The sequence below is a fragment of the Zootoca vivipara genome, chromosome 8, assembly GCF_965207765.1.
Source record: "Zootoca vivipara chromosome 8, rZooViv2.hap1.1, whole genome shotgun sequence".
In the NCBI taxonomy this organism is placed as follows: Eukaryota; Metazoa; Chordata; class Lepidosauria; order Squamata; family Lacertidae; genus Zootoca; species Zootoca vivipara.
Window position 1 is genome coordinate 71,780,679 of NC_142591.1, and position 13,649 is coordinate 71,794,327.

The 13,649-nt window shown below is 41.9% G+C and overlaps 1 protein-coding gene across 11 annotated transcripts in view; it reads right to left on the minus strand.

Moving 5' to 3' along the window:
- TRPS1 (transcriptional repressor GATA binding 1) overlaps positions 1–13,649 on the minus strand; it is a 237,774-nt gene that overhangs the window by 140,411 nt on the left and 83,714 nt on the right. For 6 of the 11 annotated variants that reach the window (XM_035125587.3, XM_035125582.3, XM_035125588.3 and 3 more), the window contains one exon: positions 6,702–7,831. In XM_035125587.3, the coding sequence (XP_034981478.1) occupies positions 6,702–7,831 (1,130 nt within the window). The remainder of the gene's footprint in view (positions 1–6,701; positions 7,832–13,649) is intronic. The other 5 variants (XM_060277657.2, XM_088675848.1, XM_088675847.1 and 2 more) reach the window with 1 other exon arrangement.

Genomic DNA, 13,649 nt, shown 5'->3' on the forward strand with positions numbered 1-13,649 from the left:
TGTCTTTATCGTGATTCAATTTATTTTGCAAATACAGGGTTTGTGCATGCACATGAAAGCTCATACCAATGACAAATTTAGTTGGTCTCTAAGGTGTACTGGAAGGAATTTTTTAATATTGTGAACCTGTGATATACACGTAATATGTTGCATATATACAATATACAGTTCATTAAAAACAAATTGGAGCACAGTGAGCCATTGGAACTAAAACTGAATAATTCAAATGCAATTGCTCTTTGCAGGAAACAAATACTGTATATTCCTGCATATAAGACTACTTTTTAACCCAGGAAAATCTTCTCAAAAGTCGGGGGTCGTCTTATACGCCGGAATAGGTAATATTTGTTCTTTTATGGAAATTATCAAGGTTTTTATTTAAGAGACTTGTCTTTTTAAAAGCAAGAGACCTGATTATGTGGTAGAGTACTACACAGTGCTGTGAAATGTGGGGCAGGGGAGGGGGTTGAGAGAAACTTGGATCAATCATAAAACTTCAACTAGGAAAGCAGGGGAATTACCTAATATGCAATCTCCAGTACAGGCAATATAAGTGTCTTATATACCTTAGAATAACACACATGCCTATTTTCATTCAAGCAGACCATGCAAAGTACTGTATTACTGAACTATGTAAAACATATGTTCCCACATTGGAACAATATGTTGCCAATTTCCTGTGTATGCCATAGTAACAGAACACGTTTTATGAGCTAACATGATACTGTTTTATTAGCATTACAGTAGCACACAGAGTTCCCAGTCAGGATCAGGACCCCGGAGTGAGAGGATTTGTAATAAAATGGATTTACTGTTCCCCCCCCTCCAAAAAAAGCTCTGTCCTGTACCAAAGCATGCACAAATCTGCAAGCAAATCCTTATTCCAAAAATGCACATGCAGAAACCCATCTCATGTATTGGAGTTCAACAATACTAAGGGATGTGTACGCCACACAACAATGTTCCTGTGCAAGGATCATATCTGGGTAAGGAAATAAATATTGTTCCTAAACAAGCACGTAAATTCACAATGCATACAATTTTGCCACAAATACAGTGCAGTTTCAGCAGCTTTCCCAAACCGCGTACTTAAAATGGCAAAATACGTATGAATGTGTGTACATATGTGCTTTCTCCCAAACATAAATTCTCCCCACCCACAAGCACCATGTTTTTGTGTAGGAAAAATTGCCACATATAAAGCAAACCGGGCCAAATTAAGTGGAGTGGGAGAGTAGAGGAAAGGAGCCCTGGACTATGTTATACAGGACCAAACACTTGTAAGAAATGTGTTATTGCCATAGCAACACTAGTTGCTGGAAAAATGAATGAGGAAATCTAGTCCAACTAAAGCCAGTGGCTAGGCTCCTACTGTCGTTGTTAAGAACTGCATTTGGCTCATGAGCACACCCCTCCTTTTAACAAGAGCTGATCCTTTTCCTCCTGCATATTATAATATACTAGAGAGTTTTTAAGATAGTGAAACTGAAAGTAGATGAGGCATGCCAAGATGCAGTTCACACCCTAGAAAGGAAGCTCAGATAGTGTCACAGTTCCTGGGTTTTAAGTGCACAGCAAAGGCAGGAAACCTACTAGAAGGGAGGTCTGGAAGTAAGGAAATAGGCAGACAGGCAATAAGGAAGAGTCTGGAAGAAATGCACAGAAAGCTTCCCATAGCAATAATTTGCCCAGCAACCTCTGTAACTTAGTAGCAGGCAAAGACATTGGATTGGCTCTCTGGGATCATAAGATTTCAATATTTAGAACGTTGTAATCAAGGACCAAAGCAGCTAACGTAGTAGAGTCTAGGTGTTTGGGACAACTCCCATTATCCTTAAAAAATGGGTATCTGGGGCTATAGTCCAGTGTTTCCCAACGTTGGGTCTTCAGCTGTTTTTGAACTACAACTCCCATCGTCCCTACCTAGCAAGACCAGTGGCCAAGGATGATGGGAATTGTAGTCCCAAAACAGCTAGAGAACCAAGGTTGGGAAACACTGCTGTAGTCTATAGCTAAACGGCTACATCAAATCCATGTTTGACTACCCCACATTGGCTACCCTTGGTTTAGAAAAAGCTGTCTAGTGGTTTGCACACACACACACCCCAAAAGCAAATAACCCCAATTGCCCTAAACTGCCAGAGGTTTACTACTGCAAAGAGGGTGCCTAATGATACAGGAAGTAGGAAGTTGGTGCTGTGTCTGCCGAGCTCCTGGTTTGTGTCTTGTTTCATCCAACCCAAAAAGGGTACATCAAATTACCCCTTTCTCTAACCCTGATCTTAGGATGAAATAAGGACATTTATGGAAAAAAGGTTGGATATTCATACACCAATTAGACAGTGCAAATTCTTCTGGTGTGAGGTTTTGTCTACATATTAGTTTCAAAATTATAATAATTCCCCCCCAAAATGAATTGTGTGAGAGGCTAGCGTTATCCATTTGCAGAGATCTACAACATTACAGTTCCTAGGATTCTGTGAAGAGCACAATGACGATTAAGCATTTTTCAAGTCAGTTAAGATTTACAATATGGATTATACCAGATTTCACAGGTTTCATTTAATGTATGAAAGCCTTAGAAAAATCGGTAGGTGACCTAAATATTTTGATTTAAATCAAACACCTAAATTGAAAACACCAGAACCCGCAATAATTTGTTACAGCTAAGAGTACATTGACATCAGTCTTTGGTTCAACATTAACACCCCAAATTTAATAGAAATTAGGGCCAAAATGCTGCTCACAGAATCAGTGATACACACCAATAGGCATTTCTTTCTGTTGAAAATAGCCATGTAACCTACATCAGGACCAAAGTGGGTGTCAAAGTGCTAAAGCCCCCTAACATTAGGATGCCAATTCAGATCACCCACACAAAAACCTAGAATTTGTTTTTAAAATTCATAAAAATTGTTAATTTAACAAATGGTATGTCATATACTTAGGCCCTTACTGATTGAGTGGGGAGAGAAAAAAGAGATTTGGTAAAACGCAGAAGTTTGATGGATTTACAGTAATTTAAGAAATATGGAAGAAAGAAACAAAGCATGGTGTGTGTTTTTTACACACACACACCACTAAATTGATAAAGGCAGCAGGACATTTATGTAAATTTTACTCTCCTTTTTAAAACTTTCTAAATATTAAAGATGAAAGCATAAATAGGATTTAAACCAGATTTTAATCAGAACCACATCTGGGATTTTTGTAAACAATCTACATCAAGTTCAGCAATACGAGAGAATTACTTTCTCAATATGCTATTTAGTATTGATAAAATTGTGTGTGCCTTCATTGCTTTCTTTCCGTCATGATTGAACTTACTCAAAATATGACTTGCACCAAGATACTGTTACATGATGCAAGTCCCAGGTTCAGTCATCAAATTCCTGATTTTCCTTGCCATGTTTAGGTGATCAGAGCATTTTGTTGACTCAGGTACTCCATCCCTTCCCTACCACTCTCCTGTGCAAATTGCCCCTGCCTCCATAAGCTTGCTTTAACACAGGCACCCCCAACCTTCGGCCCTCCAGATGTTTTGGACTACAATTCCCATCATCCCTGACCACTGGTCCTGTTTGCTAGGGATCATGGGAGTTGTAGGCCAAAACATCTGGAGGGCCACAGGTTGGGGGTGCCTGCTTTAACCACATGCAGCTTTTTATGTTTGCATTGGTGAAAACCATGGTTAACATGAATAAAATCCCTTGGTAATCAGGTTTTGTAATTCCTTGTTTTAAACACTGATTCCAGGCCCGGTTATTTTTCCCATTAAACATGGTTAGCAACAATGCAGATGGAACGCTATTATTATTATTATTATTATTATTATTATTATTATTATTATTATTATTATGAAGTAGCAAAGCTAGGCAGGTTGCTTGAGAGGGAGTAGTTGGGAAGAGAAAGAAGGTTGTTGCCAAGTTGTAGTATGAACAAGTGCTACTTCTGAAAAGGTCCATAGAGAATTGCCTACTCAGGGCAGCAGTTTCATTTTCTAACTGTTCTTGCTTTATGCTGCTATAGTTTGGCACACTATTTTGAGTAAGGCATCAAAATTATCCAGGATTAAGCCAGAATGCTGGGTTCAGATGTAATGGCAAATGTTTATTAAAATACACCAAGATTCATAAGCCGACAATAAACCATGGTTTGTTGTAATAAACTAAACCATGGTTGCTTGCTCAGGGTGAGTTTGGATGTTCAAGCAAGCCACAATAAGGCTATACAATGGCTTAGCATTCCGTATGAATGCAGCCTGCACCTTGATGATTTATACTCAAGGAACCATTTTCAGATGCCCTGGGCTGTATTCAGTGCTGCAGCTCTGCTCATGCAACAGATTTCTGTGTGTGCAACGAAGCTTCCCTTCCTCTCCCGCCCCTACCAACCCTCTCATAAACCCTCAAAATCAGCTTGGAAGAGGGGCTGGGGCTGGAGGGGATTTAAGGAAAGAGAGGAAATGGAAATCTTGTTGCACACGCAGGACTCCGTCCACGCACTGTTGGTATAACCTGTTGTCACAGACATACTATTCAAATTAAGGATAAAAAATGAAATAGTGAACTGATTATAATACATTTAACCCATTTTAACATTTTTAAAGCTTTATCTTAAAACCAAAGTTTTAAAGCTGAGAAGCTTGTCTATAGAGAAAAATATTATATTTTGCAGAATCTGGTATAAACTTAAAAAAAAAAATTAATAAAGAATATAGTAAAAAGGAATAGAAAGAACAATGGAAGGTGTGTGTGTGTGTGTGTGTGTGTGTGTGTGTGTGTGTGTGTGTGTGTGTGTATTACAGAGCAGCCATCTAAAAAAGGAGATCATATGGGGTTTTTTTGGGTAAAGTATACGTAAATATATATACAGAATAAATGCTGGGTTGTTGTGCCAGAAGGTTTGTAGAATTCTAGCCAAGATTTTTTGAAGCTCAAGAGCCTAATTTTAGGTTCCCAAAAGCATATTTAGTCACCTAAATAAGTGGTGTGATTTTCCCCCCAACAGTATTATGTACCATTGACGTCAACGGGAACTATATGACACTCGGTTCTTTTGAAAACTAGGCCAATAACCAAAAGGTCTAAATATAAAAATCCACTTTGGGGAATAAAAAACTATTATCTTTTCCTGGGAAGGGACATCTTAATTTAAGCAGACAAAAACATCAGCTAAAGCGTTCTCTGCAGAAGAGTATTCTCAGTCACCTGAAAGATCTTAAACTTAAGGCCGTTCAAAGTATGGCCAGAGTGCTGTGTAGTCAAGTTTCCCAATATGGCCCAGAGCTGCACTAATAAAAATAAATTATAATACCACCTAAGACACAGAAACAACTTTTCATCTTCAAAGCTGTTTACGATTGTTAACCAGTTAATCCTAACAGCACCCCTACCTGCATCGAAAGGGGGAAATACATGCTGGAGCCTGTATTTGTGTGGGCCACAGCTGTTAGTTACATATGAGCAACAGGCGCCATTAATTTATGGGCTCCTCAGATCTAGTCAATACAGCTGACAGTTGAGCAATGTCCAGGTACTTTCCTCTTTCATCTCAACTGAATGGTTCTATTATAGTGTAGATCCCTCCTTTTTCATTTCATGAAGCCTATTCAGCGTGTTCTCAAGATGCCCAAGGTTCGTTTTCTGTAGCACAGGGGTAGACAACGTGCCGCTCTCCAGATGTTCCTGGAGGGCAAATCTAGTCTCTCAGGCTTACTCACAAAATGGCTTGAGATGATGGGACTTACGGCAAGGCCTCTGAAGCGGATCCTAAAGCCTGGCCAGATCTATACTGGATGAAGGTAAATCAGGAGTAGCAGATCTGGGGAACACGGGGCTTCTTCTATTTCTTTCTGAGGCTTTTCTTCTTCCATGAGGCTCTTACATTTTAAGAAAACAGCTGCTTCCTTCACTTTCATAGACTTATGGGTTAACTAGAGTATTCTACAAGTTGACCTTTTTTGATATGAAAATTGTGCTACACCAAAGGTAGCCAATGTAGTGCTCTCTAGATCATGGGTAGGCAAACTAAGGCCCGGGGCCCGGATCCGGCCCAATCGCCTTCTAAATCCGGCCCGCGGACGGTCCGGGAATCAGCGTGTTTTTACATGAGTAGAATGTGTCCTTTTATTTAAAATGCATCTCTGGGTTATTTGTGGGGCATAGGAATTCATTCATTTTTCTTTTCAAAATATAGTCCGGCCCCCCAGAAGGTCTGAGGGACAGTGGACCTGCCCCCTGCTGAAAACGTTTGCTGACCCCTGCTCTAGATGCCGTTGGACTACAACTCCCATCATTGCTGACCACTGGCCAGAGTGGCTGAGGCTGATGGGAGCTGCAACCCAGCAATCACTAGAGGGCACCACAATGGCTACACTTGCCCTTGGCCATCCTATTTGAGGGCAGTAGCTCTGGAGAACTAACCTGCAGTGCAAACACTCCCAAGCTTGCAGCTCCTTGGCGTCTTCTCACCCGAAAGGGAGGAGAGAGAAATTACACAAAGAAAGCCCTCACATCAGTTGTTACCTTATTTCCACATGGAAGGGAATGAATGCTCGCAATTGTCTGAAAGGGATCAACAGCTGGATAAGCATCTGAACGGGCCCTAGGTGTAGGTAAGCTCCCATATTTAAACCTTGAGCTCCCCACATTTAAAGCTTAATGCTAAATAGCACACGCAGAGTCACACTTTTCTTTTACCTGTAGTGTCGAGAAATCTCCTCTTCTACCTGAGTGACAAAGTCACATTTGGTGCACGTGTGGTCTTTGCTTTCTTTGACACTCAGCAGCCCATCCAACCCTTGCGGGGCATTAGCTTCTTGCTTGACTTCAGTCGCCTGGGCTTCATGTGTGGTTTCATAGTGAAGCAGGAGAACGTCTACATCGGGGGTGGAGAAAGAGCACTGGTGACACTGGTGCTTGACTCTGGAGCCTCCTGGCATCCCAGGGGACAAGTGCAAGAGCAAGAGAGCACAGTGGGAACAATTACTTTTCCTGCAAGCAAAAGGATAAGTAATATCTCCAAGGTGCTTTTCTGGACTACAGAGGCCTCGGGGACAAAACTGACAGTGCTTAATGGCACACTTGTGAATGTTGTGCAGCTGCTGATAATGATGAAGAAGAGGCCCCACCACTATTACATCTGGGCCATGGCTCTTAGAGTATCTAAAATCACAAAACTGACAATTGTAGCTTGTCACCATGTTGTCCTCCACTCCTGAGCTGGAAAAGTCTTTCTTTTTGGCCACGCTAGAGCCCTTCTCGGTCTTGGTTGCTAACTCTCCATCTGAATTTTTGGCTAAGTCATTATGATTAATGACCGACCCCCTTGAGAGCTTGTCATTCCGATCTGGGTGAGGGCCCCCTGCCTGGCTCCCCCCATGGTGCTTGCTGTAATGTTCTAACAGTTTCAGCGAGCTGGATGATTCACAACTAAAGCTGCAGAATTTGCACCAGTAGTAACTGGAGGCATCCGTACCGTTTTGTCTTGAGGACTCGAGAGGTTTGATGGGAACTGAATAACCAACTGGAGTGTCGTCTCCTGCTTTTATGGTGATCTTGTCCTGCCACTTCCCCAAATCTGCAGCCTCACATGATCGAACAGTAGGACTGGATTTGCTCGAGTTCCTGTCTGAGGCTTTGCTGGATTCAGAGGCAGGAACGGTGGATTTTATCTTGTTTGGGTGGGTCTGCAAGAAGTGTTGCTCCAGCTCTGTCGATGAATTGCCCATGTAGGTGAAATTGCAGAACTTGCAGCGGAAATACTTGGTGTTCCCCTGGCAATCTGGAGTTTTGCGTCCAATGCCAATAAAGGTCCCACCTAAAGTCACCTATGAAAGATGAAAAGGAGAACGTTCATTAACCATTGCGTGCATTAACCATTGTTTCCTAGGAAGGATACAAAAAGAGAGAAAAAGACCAAAATAATAGTTAAGAATATTAATCTGTGCATACTGTATTACTAATCACTGTGAAACATGCGCACACAAAATTCATGTTGTTCTTTCATCCCCAAATTACAGTTACCACTTACCAGGCAAGCCTAGGCAGATGTCTCAGATAACACTTGCATGGAATAACACTTTTATTGAATAAGTTGGTGCTGCCTTAAGTGCATCTGTTCAAGCGAGGGGGAAAAATAGCAGGGGGCAAAGGAAGGAATAGTTAAGAGTGATGGGCTGGAACCTGGAAAACCAGGCTTTAAATACCCACTTGGCCATGAAGCTCACTGGGTGGGTACAGTCAGTCTCTGAGCCTGCAGGGTTACTAATGAGGATAAAAAGGATTGAGGGGAAAATCATGTATGCTACCCTGTAGGAATATTAAATCATGCTAGAAGACTGTAAGAAACTTAGCAGCATAATACAGTGGTACCTCGCAAGACGAATGCCCTGCAAGATGAATTTTCTGATGGTGACTCGCAAGACAAATTCGTTTTGCGAAAAATTTAATTAATGCGTCCCTATGGGCAAAAAAAGAAATTTCAATGCATTCCTATGGGAAACCGCGATTCACAAGACGAATTTTTCGCAAAATGAATTGACTGGCGGAACGAATTAAATTCATCTTGCGAGGCACCACTGTATCATAAAAGAGCCTGCTGGATCAGTGTCCATCTGGGCCAGCATCCTGTTCTTGCAGTAGCCAACTAAATGCCCATGGGGAAACTGAAAACAGGACCGAGAGCCACTGCAGTCTCTCCCCCTTGTGAGTCCCAGCAACTGACATTAAGGCATACTTCCTGGGACAGCAGAGGCAAAACATAGCCTTACCCCCCCCCCCCCATGAATTTGTCTATTACTCATTTAAAGCCATCCAAGTTGGCGGCCATCACTGCTTCTTGCAGGAGTGAAGTCCTGAGCTTATCTACGCAGTGCAAGGTGGCCAGGAAACAAAGCATGATAAGTAGATGTGTGAAGAGCCGTCTCGTGGACTGGATTCACCAAGAAGCACTGAGAGCATGGATGAAAGTACAGGAGATTGAAGGCAGTCAGCAAAGGCACATCGCCAAGATGGTTACATGAGGAGTAGCCAGCAGCACTAGGAGCTTTATTAACCCCCAAAGCAATGGAAATAAAATACCAACCCCAGTTATCTCAACACTAGCCTTTAGTTTCCTTTTGTGCCTCTGCATAAAGTGTGGCCAGCATCAAACTGCACTCTTGTCAACTAGGTTCAGGCTGTTTTGAAAGGGCATAAAAAGTATGTTTTGCTCATTGGCTGCTGAATTGATGTCTACATTTACCCTTTGATATCCACATGTCACAAAGGTGAGGTGGCTCAAGTCAATTCCCTAGTAAGAGAGACTGGCAGAAGCTATCTCCAGCCGACTGCAAGTTAAGGGAAAGAAGCTAAAACTTCTTTCTTTAATATTAGTCTACAGAGAATGGTACACATGGTGCATTCAAGGATTAGGTTTTCTTAATGCAGAGTTCCCTCAAGAAAGTCACAATACAGCAAAAGCACAGAAGGAAAGGACAAAGAACTTTCCCAATGTCCAGAAATCATGACATCTCTAAGAACACATTGCTTAACAGTTAAGCCTCAAGTGTTCTTACGATCTGATGATCACGTATCATGGAAGGAAAGGAGCACGGCTTCTTCAGGCTTCTGTTAATAAACTCTTACACTTTCGTACCAAATTGTCCGGCCCTTCCCATGAGTGTGCCACAGCTGCCCTGTGACACTGGAACAGCGCTTGCTGCTCCGTGACATCTAAACTGCAATCCTCCAATGTCTATTAATCAGAAAATCCTATTCTCATCAATGGGAAAAGACTCACAGCAGGATTATAGCCTGTTTTGAAAGCCAAAGGGGAGGGGGGGAAAGTGTGAATGGAAAGTGAGAAGGAGAAGCTGGCTTCATAACTACAATGTCATCATTGCTTTACTTCTTGTGCTGAGACTGTGAAAATGTGCATGCTATCCATATTTCAGAAATTAATCCTTCAGAAACACTCTATACACACTGGAATCCACCCACCAGCCTACTCCAGTTTTCTCCTTAATAACTACACTCATAACGGGAGGCTGGGATTCAGCAATGTACCTCTTTGGATTTTCATCCCTTACCGAAAGGCTATCAATTTTCAGCAAACACTCTGTAATGGAAGAACAGATTTTAATTTCCCCAACTGCAAAGTAAATTACTACTTTTCTGGGTGATTCTCTCATACTACATTAGGCAAATAAAGATATGCTCCCCCACCCCTTTGACAGCTGTGCCACAAAGGAGCCACGTGATCACTGTTCGTTACAGAACCGCACCATACGGAAAGATTCAGATGCATGAGGAGCATGCAATGTAAACATTTAAAAATGCATATAATATAAACGCCTTTTAGCTATTTAGCTGGAGAAAAGACGGCACTTATTCTTCTTAGGCTGCAGAGCTAAGCAGAGCTCGTGTGGTGAGTCAATAAATTGCTAAATGGCATTGCAAAAAAAAAATGAGTTGGTTTTGGCCCTCTCTATTTAAGTAAACACGATTTCAAAGAGACTGGTTAAGACTCCTTTTTCCATTGTTAATAAAGGCATCCTAAATAATGGCTAGAAACAATCACTGGGAATGGAATAAACCAGGTGCCAGGGAGCCTGGACTCTTAAAAATAGGAAGCTGGCGCCAAGGGATTTAAATAATTCCGGGTGCCTAAATATTTGGTGGCTGGCTCCTTGAAATTTATATTATTTGCTCACCCTTTGCTTCTGCTCAATCCAAAGTCAGGTGCCACTAGGAAACCTGGAAACAGTAATAGGATGTGAGAGCAGTAAGTTGTTTATGCCAAAACACTCGTGCCATACCAAAATCCTTCAGGTCCTAGATAACAGAGAGTCTATGCCATGCCAGTGAGCACCACAAAGTCTTCAGATCTGCATTATGCACTTAGTCTGTTACTGAGAGAGGCTGCATTAGGCTACTCCTCTTTGGTGAATGCTTTCCCACCAACCAACCAGTCAACAGGTTTGCCTGGCTACTCCAGATATTTGGAGAAGTTAAAAGTGAGATTTTCCAAGAGCCAGCAAAAACTTTGAGCTGGCACTGAAGTTAGTCCTACCGAAATTGCCTTTGACAAAATCAGATGATCTCTTTTGTCCCTTATACCAAAGGATTCAGGTGAACGATAATGTAGCCACTATCTCACTGTACACTTTTCATAACCCTGTGAGATGGCCGCACCAAGAGAGGGTGACTTTTCCTTTATTATGTGACATTTACTTATTAACATTCACATACCACTCTATAAACTAGACATCTCAGCTCAAGTTTCCAACCAAAATGCTCCCTTTTCGAAATTTAGAGGAAAGAGCATTTTCACTGATTTCTAAGTTAGTACAAACTTGTGTTCCTCTACATTTAGATAAGTGTTGCCTTTTCCTGCAAACACCACCCTGAGTAACATTTGATCTGCCTAAATAATAATAATAATAATAATAATAATAATAATAATAATAATAATAATAATAAATTTTTATTTATACCCCGCCCTTCCCGGTTTAGAAACTGGGCTCAGGGCGGCTAACAACATATATAAAACATTGATTAAAAACGACTTTAAAACAGCATAAAATACAACATGAATGTAGCATCGCCAGGGCTAACTGGCCAAGTTAGTTCTGCTAAGGCCAGCAAGGAGACCAGGGAAGCATTTAAATGTGGGGACCCAGCAGAGTTTCTTTATATAAAAAAGGAATGGAGGATCAGGCTAAATTGAAGGCCAGGCAGAATGACTCTGTCTTACAGGCCCTGCGGAAGGAGATCAAGTCCTGCAGGGCCCTTGCCTCATGGGACAGAGCATTCCACCAGGTCGGTGCCATTACTGAAAAGGCCCTGGCCCAGGTGGAGGCCAGGACACATTTACAACAGAAAAAGAAATAGATCAGAAATGCTGTGGCTCTGCCATTCAAGAAACCCTGGAAATTAGCTGCAAAGGCTTCTAGAACACTGCTTTAAAAAAAAAACTCTCAGGGTTTTTGGAGATAAGGGGCTGGGAACAGCAAATCCTGGTAGCTAAACTACCTTAAAACTAGCTTAAAGTTAGTACAGTGGTACCTCGGTTTAAGTACACAATTGGTTCTGGAAGTCCGTACTTAACCTGAAGCGTACTTAACCTGAAGCGAACTTTCCCATTGAAAGTAATGGAAAGTGGATTAATCTGTTCCAAAATAAAAAAATTCCTTCAGTAGCACCTTAAAGACCAACTAAGTTTATATTTTGGTATGAGCTTTCGTGTGCATGCACACTTCTTCAGATAGTATCTGAAGAAGTGTGCATGCACCCGAAAGCTCATACCAAAATATAAACTTAGTTGGTCTTTAAGGTGCTACTGAAGGAATTTTTTTATTTTGCTTCGACTCAGACCAACACGGCTACCTACCTGTAACTAATCTGTTCCAGACGGGTCCGTGAAGTACTCAACCTGAAGCGTACTTAACCCAAGGTATGAGTGTAATTGGTTCTGGAAGTCCGTACTTAACCTGAAGCATACTTAACCTGAAGCGAACTTTCCCATTGAAAGTAATGGAAAGTAATGGAAAGTTCCAGATGGGTCTGCGGAGTACTTAAACTGAAAGTTCTCAAACTGAAGCGTACTTAGACCTAGGTATGACTGTATCTAAAAATCACTTACTCTGATTTTTAGACCACTCTTAACTACCACAGAATGTACACAGTTTCTTAAAAAAGAGAAACCTACAGTACAGTGGTACCTTGGTTTAAGTACACAATTGGTTCCGGAAGAGTGTACTTAACCTGAAGCGAACTTTGAAAGTAATGGAAAATGGATTAATCCGTGTAGGAGGGGAGAAGTGTAGGAGGGGAAGGCCCATGTGGCACAATACAAATTCAAACTTACACTTCTGCATGCTCTCTGCCTTAGAAGTCTGAAGGCTAAATTGCACCAATACCAAGTGGGAGTGTGCATATGCAATTTAATGAATAATGCACAGCCTCACATTCTTTGAACTTGCTATGTGGCGTCCTTTTAAAAAAGGGGGGGCATCCTTGACCTGTAGATCAGCATATGAAGCAATAACCCTCACCCAAGTCTCCCTTCCACTGCCATGAAGACACAGCCAAAGGTTGAGGCACAGTCAATTTAGAGACTATCCCCTCAGAGGAAGGTTCTATGCAGACATGTCTACAGAATGAGTTTGTTTCCAGCATGGTTCAAACATCTTAGGGTCCCATTCAAACTTCCTTTATAGCTTTGCAATAGGAACCACTGGAAATGCCAATGTTTGGCAACATCTCCACAATGTTGGTAATGTTGGCTAATTATTTGCAGAGATTCCATAAGAGCATGTCTGTGACCAGGGAAATGCTCTGCACGATTTGGCAAATCCACATACTCAGGAGCAGGGGTCAGCAACCTTTTTCAGCCATGGGCCAGTCTACCGTCCCTCAGACCATGTGGTGGGCCGGACTATATTGGGGGGGGGGGTGAACGAATTCCTATGCCCTACAAATAACCTAGAGATGCATTTTAAATAAAAGGACACATTCTACTCATATAAAAACACGCTGATTCCCGAAGCGTCCACAGGCCGCATTAAGAAGGCAATTGGGCCGCATCCGGCCCACGGGCCTTAGGTTGCCTACCCCTGCTCAGGAGCTTCTAAATCAGGCATCCCCAAACTGCGGCCCTCCAGA